Raw genomic sequence first — 19,184 nt, 5'->3', positions numbered from 1 at the left:
CTGCAACATCCTCCAGCATGACCAACATCCTCCAGAGACCATCTGCCACCTCATCAGGAGCATGCCCAGGCATTGTAGGGAGGTCATACAGGCACGTGGAGGCCACACACACTACTGAGCCTCATTTTGACTTGTTTTAAGGACATTACATCAAAGTTGGATCAGCCTGTAGTGTGGTTTTCCACTTTAATTTTGAGTGTGACTCCAAATCCAGACCTCCATGGGTTGATAAATTGGATTTCCATTTATTATTTTTGTGTGATTTTTGTTGTCAGCACTTTCAACTATGTAAAGAAAAAAGTATTTAATAAGATTATTTAATTCATTCAGATCCTAGGATGTGTTATTTTAGTGTTCCCTTTATTTTTTAGCAGTGTATTTAAAAAAAAAAAAAATGTTCTGATCCATTTATGGGCTCCCGAGTGGTGCAGCGGTCTAAGACACTGCATCTCAGTGCTAGAGGCGTCACTACAGACACGCTGGTTCGAATCCAGGCTGTATCATAACAGGCCGTGATTGGGAGTTCCATTAGGGCGGCGCACAATTGGCCCAGCGTTGTCCGGGTTTGGCCGGTGTTGGCAGTCATTGTAAATAAGAATTTGTTCTTAACTGACTTGTCTAGTTAAGTAAAGGTTCCATATATATATATATATATATATATATATATATATAGAACCTTTACTTAACTAGACAAGTCAGTTAAGAACAAATTAAGAACAAATTCTTATATATTTTTATTTTACTGGGTTCACATAGTGATATTAGATCATTCTCCGGAATAATACTTAGAAATTATACATAGACCCGAAATGTATTAAATACGTAAAAAAAAAAATATCCTTTTACCATTACAACTGTAGACATAGAGGACAGAGGAAGAGCAGTTCCCCGGTATAATTTGGTGCGGTTTTAATCCCATAGCCCTGACAAAATGAATACACACCAAACCAGTTATAATTATAAAAGATAAAGATCTAAATGTGTTAATTAGAAACAACACAATTAATGACAATTTTAAAAGCTATGAGAATCTTTATAAATCAGAATTAAACAATAGTTGGACTGATCCTTCTTAGAATCAACAACTCTAAAGCAATTAACAGCAGTCAAATGATCACAAACCGATCACTCAAAATAATTTAGACATTGATAAAACATTTGCCAGGAATTGATGGCTTTTCTATTTGAATTCTATTGAACATTTTGGGACAAAGTAGCACCCCTATTTACACATGACAACACATGTTACTCAATTCAGTGCTTCCTAGTTCCATGTATCAGTTATTTCAGTTATATTTAAAACCAAGAAAATGTGGAGTCCCCTCTTTATTACAGACCCATAAGTTTAATAAATTGTGGCAATAAAATATCAAAGCTCATAAGCAATAGAATGGCAAAAGTCTTACCAGACCTGATACATATTAAAAATAGACACTTACAAAAATAGAAGAACATGTTTCAGTTTAATACAAGATATACATTTTTCAATATTTGGTGTTGATGCCGAAAAGGCTTTCGACCATCTTGAATGGTCTTTTCTGTTGAACACTGGAAGCTTTCAACTTTCCAGCTGAAATAATACATTTAATAAAAATATGATTTAAATGTCCTAAAACAAAAATATACACAAATAATACATTATATGATGAAATTGCTTTAGAACATCCCTGTCGTTGCCCCTTTCTAGCTCCCCGCTCCTGTTTGCACTGGCAATTGAATCACTTGCAAAAAATAATTCGACAGGACTCAAACGTAACAGGTATTGGTAAACATGAAAATAAACTTATTTGCAGATCTCCTGATATACCTGACCAATATTGGACACTCAATGCCCCCATTGCAAAAAATATATATATCTGAATAGTTTCAAGATAATCTCAGGATATAAAATGAATGTGGAAAAAAGGTTAACACAGACATACACACACTCTCTCCCTTCCTCACACACACACACTCTCTCTTTCTCCCTCTCTCATAAACACATACACCTCTCTCTCGCCCGCAAACACATACTGCTCGCAACTTTTATAGTTTAGACTTACATTAAGCCTATATGAATCCTACCTTTTGAAGCACATCTCATGAGTAGCAGACCCTTCTCCTTTCTTCCCCCTGTGCCAATCTAATTAGCCTAGACCTACTGTCAAGTTACCAGGTTGTTAGCTAGCTAGGTAACATGACTGAACAACGTTGTTAGTTATCAAACCAATAATTAGCGACCCAGGATTAATTTAAAGCGGCCCGCGACATGGTTTGTGAAATTATATACACTGAACGAAAATAAACTCAACATGAAACAATTTCACCGATTTGACTGAGTTACAGTTCATATAATGAAATGAGTCAATTGAAATCTATTAATTAGTTCTACATCTATGGATTTCACATGACTGGGGAATACAGATATGCATCTGTTGGTCACATATCTTAAATAAAGGTAGGGGCTGTGGATCAGAAAACCAGTCAGTATCTGGGTTTGACCACCATTTGCCCCATGCAGTGCAAAACTCTCATTTGCATAGAATTTATTGTTGTCTGTGGGATGTTGTCCCACTCCTTTTCAAAGACTGTGTGAAGTTTCTGGATATTGGCAGGAACTGGAACATGTTGTCGTACACGTCAATCCAGAGCAACCCAGACACGCTCAATTGGTGACATGTCTGGTGAGTATGCAGGCCATGGAAGAACTGGGACATTTTCAGCTTCCAGGAAATGTGTATAGATCCTTGTGACATGGGGCTCGGCATTATCATGCTGAAATATGAGGAGATGGTGGCGGATAAATGGCACGACAATGGGCCTCAGGATCTCGTCACGGCATCTGTGCATTTAAATTGACGTCAATAAAATGCTGTTGTGTTCGTTGTCCGTAGTTTATGCCTGCCCACACCATAACCCCGCCACCACCATGGGGCACTCTGTTCACAATGTTGACATCAGCAAAACGCTCGCCCACACCACGCCATACACGTTGTCTGCCATCTACCCGATACAGTTGAAACCGGGATTCATCCGTGGAGAGCACACTTCTCCAGCGTGCCAGTAGCCATCGAAGGTGAGCATTTGCCCACTGAAGTCGGTTATGACACCAAACTGTATTCAGGTCAAAACCCTGGTGAGGACGACGAGCACGCAGATGACTTTCTCCGAGAATGTTTCTGACAGTTTGTACAGAAATTCTTCGGTTCTGCAAACCCACAGTTTCATCAGGTGGCTGGTCTGACGATCCCACGGGTGAAGAAGCTGGATGTGGAGGTCCTGGGCTGGCGTGGTTAAACGTGGTCTGCGGTTGTGAGGCCGGTTGGACGTACTGCCAAATTCTCGAAAACTATGTTAATGTTATTGTAGAGAAATGAACATAAAATTCTCTGGCAACAGCTCTGGTGGACATTCCTCCAGTCAGCATACCAATTGCACGCTCCTTCAAAACTTGAGACATCTGTGGCATTGTGTTGTGTGACAAAACTGCACATTTTAGAGTGGCCTTTTATTGTCCCCAGCACAAGTTGCGCCTGTGTAATAATGATCATGCTGTTTAATCAGCTTCTTGATATGCTACACCTGTCAGGTGGATGGATTATATTGGCAAATGAGAAATGCTCACTAACGGGGATGTAAACAAATTTGTGCGCCACATTTTTGAGATATATGCTTTTTGTGCGTCTGGAAAATTTCTGGGGTCTTTTATTTCAGCTCATGAAACATGGGACTAACACTTTAGATGTTGCGTTTTATATTTTGGTTCAGTATAAAAATGTTGGTATCATGACGTTTTGGTACTGTGATATTACCGTCGTATTGTTATACCGTCGAGCACTTCTAAGAACATGAACAACGTCATAGTTCAGAACACCATAACAATATGAAAGAAAATTCAACGTATTCTACAAGGACCAATCTCTCGCCATTAAAAAAAACCCACCCTATGGAACAATCCTTGGATAGTTTTTCAGAATTCACAGATAAATTGGTCCACATGGAAAACTAAAGGTATAGAAACTGTAAATGACTCGGTACAATGCGTTTATATCAATGAAATAATTACAAATCTATTTTAGACTGACCAATGTAGATAGTTTCATATTAATACATTTCGGTTTGAAATCTTTTGGGCATCAGAGTAATCTTGAGGGAATCCTATTTGAGTCAGAAAAGGATATTCATATGATAGGTAAGCTATATAAAACCTTGCAGAGACCCAATTGACAATCTCTGAGGAAAAAAATATGACCTATTGGAACCAAGACTTAAAAGGAACTGATATTGGCACAAGATGGAGGGAATGTTGGAACATGGCTAAGGAAATTACAGTTAACGAAAATGTACGCTTAATCCGGTATAAACTAAAGTATAGATTACTGCACAGGACGAAATTCACAAATTCTACAGAACAATGGCAGAGTCATGTCTTAAGTGTAAAACTAACAATGACGCAGTAATCCATGCCTTTTGGGATTGTGGTAAAGTCTTGGGAGCTGTTGGTGGAGTTAGAAAGTTGCCTGTCAGAAGTATTACAATGTACATTTTACTTTTTTCCGCCTGTCTGCATATTTCAAGACATGGCATATGAGGGTGCAGTGAGAGACCACATTTATTGGATGAAACATTTCTCATCACTCTAAAAAAAAATTAAATTAAATTAAAAAAAAGTTTTACTTAAACAGGAAATCAACCAATACTCTATTGTTAACACAATGGAAAGGCCATTGCAGTTTGCTTTGGTTGTGTTTTGGGTTATGTTGTGCCCATTTAGGAACTGAATGGTAAATGATGACTGGAGCCAGTGGCCACGCCCACTTGGGCATAGAGTTTTATTTGGTTTGTTTAAGTTGGCAATCAGACATACATTTTTAAAGTGCAAAAGTCTGTGTCACTATGTTACCAGTGGAATTGCCCTCTTGATAATGCCATGATTAAGAATAATCATAAATGAATCATGATGAGTGAGATGCCGTTCAGAGGCTACAATAAAACGAGCTCTAACCTCTCACCATTACCAATAGCAGCAAAAGGTTAGAATGTTTTTGAGTGGCAAGACACTCATCATTATTCACCATTCATTCATGATTATCCATAATCATGGTAGTATAGCATCCACATGAATGTGGAAGTGTTCAGCAACATCTTCTATTCTTACTTACAAAAAAGGGACTCCAAAATGGCACAAGACATTCACCATTCAGTTCCTATTGGACAAAACACAACCAAAACAAACCACAAATGCATCCAACAAGTTTGTAGTCCGCAGCTTGATGTAGTCATTGCATGCAAGGAATATGGGCTCAAATACTAATCTTTTGACTGCTTTAATACACTATTTGGCCTAAGTGAATTTGTCCAAATACTTAGGACTTCTTCAAATGGGGAATAGCCTACATGAGGTGCTTTTATTTCTAAATGTTAAACGGATATGTATGAAAATACCCTGAATTAAAAGCTGACAGTCTGTATTGTCACCTAATAAACTCAGCAAAAAAAGAAACGTCCCCTTTTCCGGACCCTGTCTTTCAAAGATAATTCATAAAAATCCCAAAACACTTCACAGATCTTCATTGTAAATGGTTTAAACACTGTTTTCCTTGCTTGTTCAATGACCCATAAACAATTAATGTACATGCACCTGTGGAACGGTCGTTAAGACACTAACAGCTTACAGACGGTAGGCAATTAAGGTCACAGTTATGAAAACTTAGGACACTAAAGAGGGCTTCCTGCTGACTCTGAAAAACACCAAAAGAAAGATGCCCAGGGTCTCTGCTCATCTGCGTGAACGTGCCTTAGGCATACTGCAAGGAGGCATGAGGACTGCAGATGTGGCCAGGGCAATAAATTGCAACGTCCGTCCTGTGACAGCGCTACAGGGAGACAGGACGGACAGCTGATCATCCTCGCAGTGGCAGACCATGTGTAACAACGCCTGCACAGGATCGGTACATCCGAACATCACACCTGCGGGACAGGTACAGGATGGCAACAACAACTGCCAGAGTTACACCAGGAACGCACAATCCCTCCATCAGTGCTCAGACTGTCCGCAATAGGCTGAGAGAGGCTGGACTGAGGGCTTGTAGGCCTGTTGTAAGACAGCTCTTCACTGACAAGTTGCGGTTTTGTCTCACCAGGGGTGATGGTCGGAGTCGCGTTTATCGGCGAAAGATTGAGCGTTACACCGAGGCCTGTACTCTGGAGCGGGGTCGATTTGGAGGTGGAGGGTCCGTCATGGTCTGGGGCGGTGTGTCACAGCATCATCAGACTGAGCTTGTTGTCATTGCAGGCAATCTCAATGCTGTGCGTTAGAGGGAAGACATCCTCCTCCCTCATGTGGTACCCTTCCTGCAGGCTCATCCTGAAATGACCCTCCAGCATGGCAATGCCACCAGCCATACTGCTCGTTCTGTGCGTGATTTCCTGCAAGACGGGAATGTCAGTGTTCTGCCAATCCCAGCGAAGAGCCCGGATCTCAATCCCATTGAGCATGTCTGGGAATGTGTTGGATTGGAGGGTGAGAGCTAGGGCCATTCCGCCAAGAAATGTCCAGGAACTTGCAGGTGCCTTGGTGGAAGAGTGGGGTAACATCTCACAGCAAAAACTGGCACATCTGGTGCAGTCCATGAGGAGGAGATGCACCCCCCTTTGTTTCAGGGACACATAATTTGAATAATGTTAGTCACATGTCTGTGGAACTTATTCAGTTTATGTCTGAATCTTATGTTCATACAAATATTTAGACATGTTAAGTTTGCTGAAAATAAATGCAGTTGACAGTGAGGACGGTTCTTTTTTTTTTTTTTTTGCTGAGTTTGAGACCTATCTAAAATGCTGGAGTATAAAATCAAATTAAAGTTTTTCGCTTCACTGTCCAAATACATATTAATGGGAGTGTATGTAGCCTACAGAACATCACATTTAAAGTTCTGATAAGCCAAAGAGAATTTCCATCACTTACACCTCTCACAAGACTAATGTTAAGATTGTTTGTTTGTTTGTTTGTTTTTTTTGGTCCCCCTATCCTCTCAGGTTCAAGCCCAGCACTGTGTGTGGTACGGTGAGTGTGGGGAGTCCGATAAGGTCCCGGGGAAGAAGTACAACTGCAACTATACAGGACCACCTATCCCACTCCCAGCAGAGGGCCATGAGCTGCTCACAGTAAGGTTTATCATGGAAGCTTTTTTTTGAACTGGTTCTGTATGTTTTCATTGCACTTCTGAAATTACGCTTGACTCCAATTTTAATGTTCTCACATGTTTTACTTGAACAAAACCAGGTTAGGTCATCTAAATGATCCCGGTTCTTGTTTTGTGTGTGTAGGAACTGTGTCCAGGCTATGACTATGGGAACCAGAGTCTGTGCTGCGATGTCCAGCAGCTGCAGACTCTTCAAGGGAGCCTTCAGTTTCCCCTACAGTTCCTCTCTCGGTACGCACCATACTCTTTGCAAAAATAACTTTGTCATTCCATGTGCCATACTTGGACATACTCCCGTAATAGCTATGATTTAGTTTAGCGAGGTGCCTTAGCAGTAAGGTAGCTTTGTTGATATGTTGTCATCTCCGTCAATCTAAAGTTCCCTGACTCTCTCTGGGTTCTCCGTATCCAGATGCCCAGCCTGTTTCTTCAACCTGATGAACCTGTTCTGTGAGCTTACCTGCAGCCCCCACCAGAGTCTGTTCCTGAACGGCACCCAGTTCACTAGTGACACAGCTGCCAACAAGACCAATGTGGTGGAAGTCCAGTACTACATTGGACAGACATTTGCCAATGGTGAGGGGGCACATTGCCTGGTCCTCTAGACTGGGGCGGCAGGCAGCCTAGTGGTTAGAGCTTTGCGCCAGTAACCGAAAGGTTGCAAGATCGAATCCCCGAGCTGACATGGTAAAAAAATCTGTCGTTCTGTCCTCTGAACAAGGCAGTTAACCCACTATTCCTAGGCCGTCATTGTAAATATGAATTTGTTCTTAACTGACTTGCCTAGTTAAATAAATATTTTAAAAATAAAAATCTGTTAATGCTTTCTTGCCAACTCTTATGGTCATTGTCCATAGGAGTTGGCAAGACTGCAAACAGATTAGGCTAGTGGGCAGATCAGGTCACAGTTTGGAGAGTGGAAATATTCAGTCACTTCCATTGGCTAGCACTGTTGTTGACATAATGCTACAGATATCAGTCAGTCCCAAGGCGTATAATGTAATTTTGGTCCTCTCTCTTGGCAGCCATGTACAATGCTTGTCAGGATGTCCAGGCCCCCTCCATTAACGTGAAGGCCTTGTCACTGCTCTGTGGTAAGGACGCCAGTGACTGCAACGCCACCAACTGGATCCAGTACATGTTCGACATCAACAATGGACAGAGTCCCTTCCCCATCATCCCTATATTCTCAGGTAAGATGCACAATACAGAATATGTGCCATTTACAACGAAAGGGCATCTGTCTCCACAAGTATTCATACTTATTTCAGTTAAGGATAACATTGGTCTCAGTTTAAAACGGCACAAGAACATTCATCTGGAGTCAAATTGGTACAGCTCACATTTATTTTATCAATAACTCCATCCTCTGACTACCCCCACCTCTCCAGACATGCCAGTGTCCGGTATGATCCCCATGAACAACAAGACATACGGCTGTACGGAGGGTCTGGAAGATGGCTCTGGGCCATGCTCCTGCCAGGACTGTAGTCAGGCCTGTGGCCCCCAGCCTGTCCCTCCGCCCCTGCTTCCGCCATGGACCATTCTGGGCATCGACGCCATGGTGGTCATCATGTGGATCTCTTATGTGGCCTTCCTCCTCATCTTCATCGGAGCCGTGATCGGAGCCTGGTGCTACAGGCAAGGACTGAAGCGCGTTATGAACTGACTGGCACTTTGACGTCTGAAGCAGTGTTTTCCTAAGATGTATCTAATGGTGCTGTTTTTTGTCTCCTTTTCTCATCCAGAAAAAGGAGAATTGAGTCGGAGTATGGTCCCATTTTGGACAGCAATAACCCTCCCTGTCTGAACAATGACAACATCGACCAAGGTACGGTGCTGCATATCAATAAGTCTTTGTGCAGCACTTACTTTAATAGCTTGGAGTCCAGAAAGTTAAGTAGAACAAGTATCTAGATACGACGGTGCCAATTGCCAAATCAGCCCAAAATGCAGTAATGTTCTCAACAACAAAAAAACTCCCATTTTCTACCTGACCATTAACTCATTCCCTCCTCTCTCGCTCTGTGTCACAGTGGACGCATCGTGTGGTGAGACGCTGGGCGAGCGCTTCGAGAGCTCCCTGCGTTCCCTCTTCGCCCGCTGGGGCTCGTTCTGCGTACGGCAGCCCCTCGTGGTCATCCTGGGCAGCCTGGCTGTAGTGGCCGCCTGCTCAGGGGGCCTGGTCTACATGAAGATCACCACGGACCCCGTGGAGCTGTGGTCCTCTCCCAACAGCCAGGCCAGGCAGGAGAAGGACTACTTCGACAGCCACTTCGGACCCTTCTTCAGGGCAGAGCAGCTCATCATCACCACCACGTTGCAGTCAGAATCCGTCTACTCTCCGTACCCCGCGGGGGCTGACGTGCCCTTCGGAGCCCCCCTGGACAAGGACGTCCTCCACCAGGTGGGTTAGTTGGAGGAACTGGGGGGGGGGGGGTAATGAATTGAGGTGTGATTGATATGTTCAGATGGAATTATTGTAGAATTTAGAATGGGATTATGGGTTGTGGACATTTTGGTTCAAGCTATCTGAGTAGTGTTTCCCCTAGGATTTCTTTCAGCAGCTAAAACCCTGAATCAGTGACCTTAGTTATAATCTTTGGCTCCCGCCTCTGCTAAATTAGTATAGGAGAAACAATGCTGTGTCAAGAATATACCCGCTGTCTTGTTGATCAAGTGTGGAGGCTCTTCTCTTCAGGAAGACAATACAGTACATACTTTGCCTTAGTTCTGACGTGACATTTTATAGTTGTAGTTTTTCTCAAATTTTTACACGATCTCTTCTCTCAGGTGTTGGATCTCCAGACGGACATAGAAAATATAGTGGCTTCATACGGGGACCAGAAAGTGACCTTAAAGGATATCTGCTTGGCCCCGCTGGCCCCTTTCAATGACAACTGCACCATTCTCAGTGTTCTCAACTACTTCCAGAACAGCCACAAACAGCTGGACCATAGCATAGGAGATGAGTTCTATGTCTACGCAGACTACCACACGCACTTCCTCTACTGCGTCAGGTGAGTGGCCCTCAGAACACTTTCTCTAGTAACATCTGCACCTGGGGAATGCTACAGGACTCATGAGATTATACTGGTTGCAGTTCCTCTCCAACTCAAATCATTCACATTGAAAGATTGGTTCTGATATTGCACACTGTAAAATGTTTTTCTTGAGCTTCATTTTCCTTCAGCAAGTATATACTCATAGCTGTGTATGGTGAATAGTTAGTCTTAGATTTGTGTATATTACCTCAGTTATTAAATCATTCTCTCTGTCTCTCGTGTGTGTGTGTGTGTGTAGTGCCCCAGCATCCCTCAACGACACCAACAAGCTCCATGATCCTTGCCTGGGTACCTACGGAGGCCCCGTCTTCCCCTGGCTGGTCCTGGGAGGCTATGATGGTGAGTGGGGATACGTTAACATCATCACACAAAGAAATAGAATCTACAATTAGTCGGTGGGAATAAGAATTAGTCGTTGGGAAATATGTACCTTTTCAATTTTGTGCTGTTTTTTTCTATGGGTATGTTTGAGTGTATTGTATGTGTTTTTATGTTTTTAAATTAGGAAAACGTGTCTGCTACAAAAGGCTAAACGTTATTGCTTAACTCGTATATAATCACAAATGTTTTTCTAGTTTTTATTATGCAGAGATGCCTATGCAAAGATGGTTATTTGGTGACTGACCTTGTAGAGTCGGGTTTAATGAGCTAACTCGGACTGTTTGCGACCTTGAATCTATGTCTATGCTATTGATTTTACTATTGTTCACTGTGTTTTTTGAATGGAACTTTGTCAACTGTCAATACAAATTCCCTGACCCATGGCGCTTTTTTGCATCTTGTTCTCCCACCCCAGCCACCAACTACAACAACGCCACAGCTCTAGTGATCACATTCCCTGTCAACAACTACCATAACGACAGCGTCAATCTGGGAAAAGCTCTGGCCTGGGAGAAGGAGTGAGCAAAACGAATGTTTCAGATGCTAGTGCATTTACCAAAGGAGTTTCACATTTCAGTCAGATTTGGGTTTGTGCCGTGAGTTGCCATTTTGAAGTAGCACACCCATCCATTTCCAGATTCATCAGTTTCCTGAAGAACTACAGCAACCCCAACCTGACCATCTCCTTCAACTCTGAGAGGAGCATTGAGGACGAGATCAACCGCGAGAGCGAAAGTGACCTCGGCACCGTCGTGGTCAGCTACGTCATCATGTTCGTCTACATCTCCCTGGCGTTAGGACATATCCACAGCTTCAGGAGAGTATTGGTTAGTGGTAACTAACTTCAGGCATTATCATAGTTTACTTTATTTAATGACGTGTTCGTCTACATCTCCCCGACTCAAGACAATAGTTTAGGTCTTTGTCTAGCTCAAAAGAGAGGTCAAGCCCCTGTGCGCAGCATTGTCTCCCGCAAGGTTCTGATTCGGAACGACTAACCCTCTGTCTTTGCTTTCGGCCCAGGTGGACTCTAAGATCTCCCTGGGCATTGCAGGCATTGTGATTGTGCTGAGCTCAGTGGCCTGTTCTCTGGGCATCTTCAGCTATGCTGGCATCCCTCTCACCCTCATCGTCATCGAGGTCATCCCCTTCCTGGTGCTGGCTGTCGGCGTCGACAACATCTTCATCGTTGTCCAAACGTACCAGGTGCTAAGCTTTATTCTCGTCTGACTATACTTTCATTGAACCACAATGTTTCGTTAGGTGCATGTAACGGCATGTATATGGTCACTGTCGAACTCTGTAATGGCACTGATGAATGAATGTATTGATCACCGTGTGTGGTGCGTTGTTGTACAGAGGGATGAGCGGCTGCATCAGGAGGAGCTGCATCAGCAGATAGGCCGTATCCTAGGAGACGTGGCTCCCAGCATGCTGCTCTCCTCCTTTTCTGAGACGGTGGCTTTCTTCCTGGGTATGAGAATGACCTGTAACCTTCAGTCACTTAACACCTCTAGTGTTGACACACTACTTGGCTACATTATAGAACAATCAAACGTATTGTATAAGGCAGTATGTAAATCCTTGAAGATGTCAACTAGGTCCTTTGTCATTCCCATGGATTTCCGTATGGACTGCAATTTGTGTAACGATAAGCTTGAGTCTGGAGCTCTGAAGTCAGTGGGTTACCTACCTTTTTCCTCTCCAGGGGCCCTGTCCACTATGCCAGCTGTGCGGACCTTCTCCCTGTTTGCTGGGCTGGCTGTGTTCATTGACTTCTTGCTACAGATCAGCTGCTTCATTAGCCTGCTGGGCCTGGATGCCAAGAGACAGGAGGTAAGGAGGGCTGGGCTGGTATGGGGGTGAGGTAGGGTAAGATATGGTTGGGGATGATTTCCTGCTACAGATCAGCTGCTTTGTCAGCCTGGATGCCAAGAGACAGGATGTGAGGAGGGCTGGGCTGGTATGGGGGTAGGGTAGGGCTTGGTTAAGGGTTGGGGCTGACTTCTTCCTACAGATCAGCTGCTGGGCCTGGACGCTAAGAGGCAGGAGGTGAGGACGGCTGGGGAATAAAATGAATGTTTCCACACTGCATTTGCTTCTCCTGTGAGAGGACTGGTGATGACTCACAGGGGTAGGCTTGGCATGCTAAACAGTAGCTGTCAGCATTCTGTGTCACTGTTTGCCCAACTCCCTGTTTCATTACCATGTCATTTCCAGCTAAGGATGAGCGTCACGGTTACAGCCCACTTCAAGTGAGCAGTGCACTGATGTCACATTTTAATAGAGAGAGACACAAGTTATCTAATTAGGAAGTAAATTCTGAACACCTGTTTTTAAAATGCTTTACTGATTGGGTCCTTGGGGCCTTATTCAGGATTTCCGGGTTAAGTCAACATCGTTCTCTTGCGCTTCAAGAATTTAGACGTTGTTTTTCCAGGGGAATCGTCTGGACATTGTGTGCTGTGTGAAGCTGCCAGTTGGCCAGGAGGAGAGGACAGATGGCTTCCTCTTCCACTTCTTCAAGAAGTTCTACTCCCCCTTCATCCTCAAAGAGTGGGTCAGACCCATTGTGGTGAGTGCTGATACTCAGATTTAAATGTACAGTAAAGCCAGCGTTCAAGCCAACGTGTTATGTAAACAGTTAGCCACTAAACGTCCATAGTGTATCTTGAACAACTTCTCTCGGACAGGTGGCTGTGTTTGTGGGGATGTTGTCCTTCAGTATCGCTGTCACCAATAAGGTAGAGATTGGACTGGACCAGAAGCTCTCCATGCCTGATGTAAGTATGTCTAGTACGTCTAACCCCACCAGCCTCACTCAGTGTGCTATTGATAATCGGTCTTCTCTTTTGATGCGTTGGATAATATCAGACATTTTGTCTCGTGTTGAATCTCCTATCCAATAGGACTCGTACGTCCTGGACTACTTTAAGAACCTGAGCGAGTACCTCCACACGGGTCCTCCGGTCTACTTCGTGGTGGAGGACGGCCATGACTACCTGAGTCTGGAGGGCCAGAACTCTGTGTGTGGAGGGGTGGGCTGCAGCAACAACTCTCTGGTCCAACAGGTCTACCAAGCATCTCTGATCAGCAACTAGTGAGTGAAGCAACAGCAACCCCCTCCCCACTTCTTTCACCTTTGGACTGCGTGTTGAAATCAGTAGTATGCTGTGAAATCAGCCGGGGTTTAACAGGGAGACTAGAATTCTGGTTTTGAACTCGCTGACAAACAGTGCTGGGATTCGCGACACCCGCAATAACATCTGCTAAATATGTGTATGCGACCAATAAAATGTGATTTAATTACTTGACAAAGTCATATGACTTGTTACGTGTAACAAAACCATCCACCACTGCTGTGCATGACCAAAGAGCTCTATTTTCATGTCATCCAACAAATGTAGTTTGTTGAAGTTTACTGTAGTTTGCTAAACTGCATTGGCACTTGGATTGGAACTGGTGATATGGTCAGATGACATGAAAATAGAGCTCTTAGGCCACGGACTTTTGTTTTGGTGACAAAAGAAGGATGAATATGCTGAAAATTACCTCATGCCTACTGTAAAATATGGTGGTGGATCTTTGATGTTATGTGGCAATTGTTTTGTCCACTGGGGCCATTGTCGAGGTCAACAGCATGATGAACTTTACCAAGTACCAGGATATTTTAGCCAAAAACCTGGTTGCCTCTGACAGGAGGCTGAAACTTGGCCTCAAATAGATCTTCCAGCAAGAGAAGAGAAGGCAATGGACTTCTCAGTCTCCGGACTTGAACCCCATTGAAAACCTGTGGTTTGAATTGAAGAAGGCAGTCCATAAGCACAGACGAAGGATATCGAGGATCTGGAAAGATTCTGTGTGGAGGAATGGTCTAAGATCCCTCCCAATGTGTTCTATAATCTCATAAAACATTTTAGAAAAAGGCTCCTTGCTGTTATCTTTGCAAGGGGAGGGTGCCGGAGTATTGAAAACAGGGGTGCCAATAATTTTGACCCCTTATCTCTTTGAGAAACAAAATATGACTTGCTAAACAAAATCACTTTCTGTGAGTAATTGTATTCGTATTAAATAATATAATTTCAATTTTTTTTAGCATATAATATAGCTGTGTATTTGTATTATTTCTGTATTTTCTGCTCAGCTTTATCAAGGGTGCCAATAATTTAAGAGGTGACTGTGTATAGTTTAATGTTACAGTTATCGCTATCATATATGGGCCTAATATAGGCTAAGCTAAACCTCTGTACAGATTTCCTTTCTTTTCATTCAAAATCCAGCCGTCAGTGCTGGTTAGAACTCTGCATAGAGATGGATAGCTAGAGGGTGCCCTTGGCACTAGACGGTGAATCCCTATGGGCTTTGTTATCACAGAAGCGATCAATGGCACAGCTCAGAGGTGAAATATTTTCTGAAAGTGACGCACACATTACTTGAAAAAGTAACTATTACTCAAAATTTTAAAGTAACGTGTTACATTACTCCGTTACTCATAAAAGTAATATCATTACATAACGTGTTACTTTTGTAACGCGTTACCCCCAACACTGCTGACAAATACCTTTCTTGTTTTGGAGGTATTATAAGACTTTCTTGAATGTCTTCCAATAGAAAAGGATCTAGTAATCTCAATGTAATTCTCCTCCCAGCACCACTATAGGATTCAACCCATCGTCGTGGCTGGATGACTACTTTGACTGGGTGAAGCCTCAGTCCTCCTGCTGTCGATATTACAACTCCTCTGGGGCCTTCTGCAATGCGTCAGGTAACACACACACAAACCTGCTGTAGATATTACCACTCCTCTGGGACCTTCTGTAATGCCTCAGGCACTAACGTTAAACCATTATCCAATGTGCCAATAACACACTGCTCTGATCAGTCTCTTCCAACAGCTTCTGGGAAAAGCACGTCTACACGTTCAGGACAACTCTTAACACGTCTAACAATGTCTGTCGCGTCCTGATTTTGAAGACACAGGCTACATTCCGATATCAAGCTGTTGCGAAACAGTGCCATTCTGAAGCATTGCTTTTAGTCAGTGAGGCAGTATTTGAAGGGCTTTTTCTTTGTATGCTAGAAATGTTGTATTGAAGTACCTACATTTGTCTACTTTCATCAGTGGTGGACACGTCGTGTGTGCACTGCCGCCCCATGACCCCCAGTGGGAAGCTGAGGCCCATAGAGCAGGACTTCATGAAGTTCCTCCCCATGTTTCTGTCAGACAACCCAAACGTCAAGTGTGGGAAAGGGTAATGGTTGTTTCTCTATGGCAATGAAGGCATTGTAGTTCATAGTTGAGTGTGTATTGAGACATATTGACTGGTTGCATTTCATGCTTTTACCTTGATGTAGTTTACACTTTTTTTGCTTTTCACTGATGGCGTTGAACTCTTACATTGAGATTCAATCATTCTGTTTAAAGGAATTGTAATTTGTTTGAACTATTTGCCTCTAATGTGGTCTTTGTGGTCCTGCAGTGGTCACGCGGCCTACAGTTCAGCTGTGGTCCTAAAGGGGAACGACACATCTGTGGGGGCCACCTACTTCATGACCTACCACACCGTCCTCAAGGACTCCCCTGACTTCATAGACGCCATGAAGATGGCCCGCGTCCTGGCTGACAACATCACGAGCGCCATGGGCCACAAAGTCTTCCCCTACAGGTAGACTATTGTATCAAACACATCAAATACGTGTTTTCCATGTGGTTGATAGCACTCGATTGACCATTCCAGCCATTTTTATGATCCGCCCTCCCCTCAGCAGCCTCCTCTGCCTCACATGTTATGAAAAAAAAAGCGCAAGGCTTTTCCCGCGAAGGGTTAGTGTTTCAGGGTTAGCTGGTGATATGACCGTCACTGGTTAGTTTTGCCCTCGTGAGAAGAGAATATAGTCACAACTCACCAGTGAGCTAGATACGCCCTGAACTCACTGATTCTGAGTTCCTGATTTTCTGGTTAAATAGAACCGCTCTGAAAAGCTGTTAAATTGTGTGGTCCAGGTCTTTGTTCCTCCAAATAGCCATAAAAGGTGAAGTAAGTCGGTCATAAATAAACACACACTCATAACATGTTGTTTTAGCTGCCCTCATAATATAGATTGTTCTCCATCTTTTTTCTTCTTTTTTTTCTTATACATCCAGCTTTTTTATGCCCCCCCCCCCACCGTTTACTACACATCCTGTTTTAAGGGTTCAAGAGGGGTTGTATAGTACATGTAAACACTGCATGTAAGATGCCATCTGTACGTATTTTGTCCTGTCAAAGTACTGCCCTTCTGGTTTTTTGTTTCGCTTCTTGGTCAAAGTGCCTTGAGTTGCCACACTAGCGTCATTTTTAAGTTCAAACCTTTTTTTAAGTACATCATTCACAGCATGTCATTTTCTACATACTGTACTAGAATTATGTTGCAGAATTTGAATTTGTTGAAACTTAAATTGTAACTGTTGTTTTCCCTCTCCAGTGTGTTCTACGTGTTCTACGAGCAGTACCTGACCATTGTCTACGACACGGTCTTCCAGCTGGGCGTGTCGCTGGCGGCCATCTTTGTGGTGACCACGGTGCTGCTGGGCTTTGAGCTGTGGTCAGGAGTTCTGGTCAGCATCACCATCGCCATGATCCTGGTCAACATGTTTGGGGTCATGTGGCTCTGGGACATCAGCCTCAACGCTGTGTCCCTCGTCAACCTTGTCATGGTGAGAGAAGGAACAGGCTGATTAGTTTTGGATTTGTATATTTAAAAAAAAAAAAAACTGTCTTTCTATAATTTGACATTTCTGGGTAGTTTTGGTAGTCATTTCTAAATGACATGTTTTGACACCAAAGGAGGATGCAGAACACTCCTTGTTGTGAACGCAGCCCAGGATCTCCGGTGTATTCATTGTGTGTGTGTGTGTTGTGTGTGTGTGTGTTGCAGAGCTGTGGTATCTCTGTGGAGTTCTGCAGTCACATAGTGAGGGCTTTCTCCATCAGTGTGAAGAGTACCAGGGTGGAAAGGGCTGAAGAGGCTCTGGCCCACATGGGCAGCTCAGTAAGTACATCTCTACTCTTCTAGTTCAACCCGCACTAGCACACTTTGTGTTGTGTCCACGGAAACGGCACACTGTCTGAATATGTATTTCAAAAAAAGCACGTAGCTCATCCTTTGCCTGAGGATTGTCTGTTCTATCAGTAATCTAACATGTAAAAATAGTACGGAGTGGCTGCAGATCCAACGTTTTGGGGATCTTTACACTGCACTAAAGGATCCGGAGCCTCCCGAAGGTTCTGCACGTGTGTGTATATTCTCTACTTTATGCGCGGAGAACAGGCTACTCGGGCGACCGGTCATGGTGCTCCTTTAATAAAGTTAGATTAAAGGTGAATCGATGTCTGCAAGATCACATAACGATAGTGTTCTACATAACAGAACTGAATATGATAGTATAACGTTACTGTAAGAGGAAAAACACCACTGTATTCTTCTCTCATGTGGCCAAGACTCAAGTGCGCGCTACTAGGCAAAATACACAGGTAGGCTATGCTACAGTTGAACACCGTCTGCTCTAAATTTCATTCACTCCATCATTCAAAACAACACTGTAGGCTACTTTGAAGCTACACTGTATAACTCAAGAAGATCAAAATGCATATCACCATGAAACTGATTGAGATAAAATGGTTACTATGCAGAATGACGCTGCGTGGCCGTTTCACCGGTTAAACTTAACGAATGATCATGCGCGATTGAATGCGATGGTGTTTTTGTCTTAAAGTAATGTTATATTATTCTATTATATTGGGTTCTGTTATGTAGAATACAGTGATCGTGTGGTCCTGCGGACGCTGATTACGTTTTGATCTGACTTTATTAAAGGAGCACCGTTCCTCTGAGTAGCCTGTTCTCTGCGAGTAAAGTAGAGAACGTAGGCTACACGTGCGCAGAAGCTTCAGGAAGGATCTTTGAGTGCAGTAGACTAAAGATCCCCCAAAAAATGGCTCTGCAGCAACGGAGGGGGAAAAAACGGTGTGAAATAGAATTTTTGGCTTGAATGGAATATCTAGGAAAGTAGAAATCACCTGATTGTTTGGCTCCGGTTTTTAGAACCTGGTTATTGAATTCATTTTTGACTGCAGGGAATGCTGAGCACCAGAATGGAACTAAACCATGGCTCCTCTTCTCTCAGGTGTTCAGTGGGATCACTCTGACTAAGTTTGGAGGCATCCTGATCCTGGCTCTCTCCAAGTCCCAGATCTTCCAGATCTTCTACTTCCGCATGTACCTGGCCATGGTGCTGCTGGGGGCCACGCACGGACTCATCTTCCTCCCTGTGCTGCTCAGCTACGCAGGTACGCATAGGGCGATTTCTCAATTGGGCAAAAGTCCATCTTTTAAACTCGCCATGTGTAGGAGAGTACCACTTTGATAATAGGCGAACGGAGGAGATGGCCTCTTCCCGCCGAGGAACCTCATAATTATCGTACCGGCTCCCTGTCGTGGAAGAGTTCTCAAATTCGTCACACCCTCTTTGAATCAGCTGTTGTTTTCTTGAAGAAAGTCATGCACACGTTTC

General features: G+C 43.5%; 1 protein-coding gene across 1 annotated transcript in view; it reads left to right on the top strand.

Annotated features, from left to right (window-relative positions):
* Positions 1-19,184, top strand: part of LOC106600427 (NPC intracellular cholesterol transporter 1) — a 31,607-nt gene that overhangs the window by 10,423 nt on the left and 2,000 nt on the right. The window contains exons 2-24 of the mRNA XM_014191768.2: positions 7,018-7,146; positions 7,309-7,415; positions 7,597-7,760; positions 8,210-8,377; positions 8,576-8,825; positions 8,933-9,015; positions 9,221-9,591; positions 9,978-10,204; positions 10,488-10,588; positions 11,046-11,148; positions 11,268-11,457; positions 11,654-11,836; positions 11,990-12,104; positions 12,339-12,466; positions 13,071-13,205; positions 13,324-13,413; positions 13,540-13,730; positions 15,280-15,395; positions 15,753-15,882; positions 16,111-16,296; positions 17,096-17,327; positions 17,549-17,662; positions 18,798-18,960. Of these exons, the coding sequence (XP_014047243.2) occupies positions 7,018-7,146; positions 7,309-7,415; positions 7,597-7,760; positions 8,210-8,377; positions 8,576-8,825; positions 8,933-9,015; positions 9,221-9,591; positions 9,978-10,204; positions 10,488-10,588; positions 11,046-11,148; positions 11,268-11,457; positions 11,654-11,836; positions 11,990-12,104; positions 12,339-12,466; positions 13,071-13,205; positions 13,324-13,413; positions 13,540-13,730; positions 15,280-15,395; positions 15,753-15,882; positions 16,111-16,296; positions 17,096-17,327; positions 17,549-17,662; positions 18,798-18,960 (3,676 nt within the window). The remainder of the gene's footprint in view (positions 1-7,017; positions 7,147-7,308; positions 7,416-7,596; positions 7,761-8,209; positions 8,378-8,575; positions 8,826-8,932; positions 9,016-9,220; positions 9,592-9,977; positions 10,205-10,487; positions 10,589-11,045; positions 11,149-11,267; positions 11,458-11,653; positions 11,837-11,989; positions 12,105-12,338; positions 12,467-13,070; positions 13,206-13,323; positions 13,414-13,539; positions 13,731-15,279; positions 15,396-15,752; positions 15,883-16,110; positions 16,297-17,095; positions 17,328-17,548; positions 17,663-18,797; positions 18,961-19,184) is intronic.

The sequence above is a fragment of the Salmo salar genome, chromosome ssa03 (genome assembly GCF_905237065.1).
Source record: "Salmo salar chromosome ssa03, Ssal_v3.1, whole genome shotgun sequence".
In the NCBI taxonomy this organism is placed as follows: domain Eukaryota; kingdom Metazoa; phylum Chordata; class Actinopteri; order Salmoniformes; family Salmonidae; genus Salmo; species Salmo salar.
The sequence above is the reverse complement of the archived record's forward strand: the minus strand, read 5'-3'. Positions and strand labels throughout refer to the sequence as shown.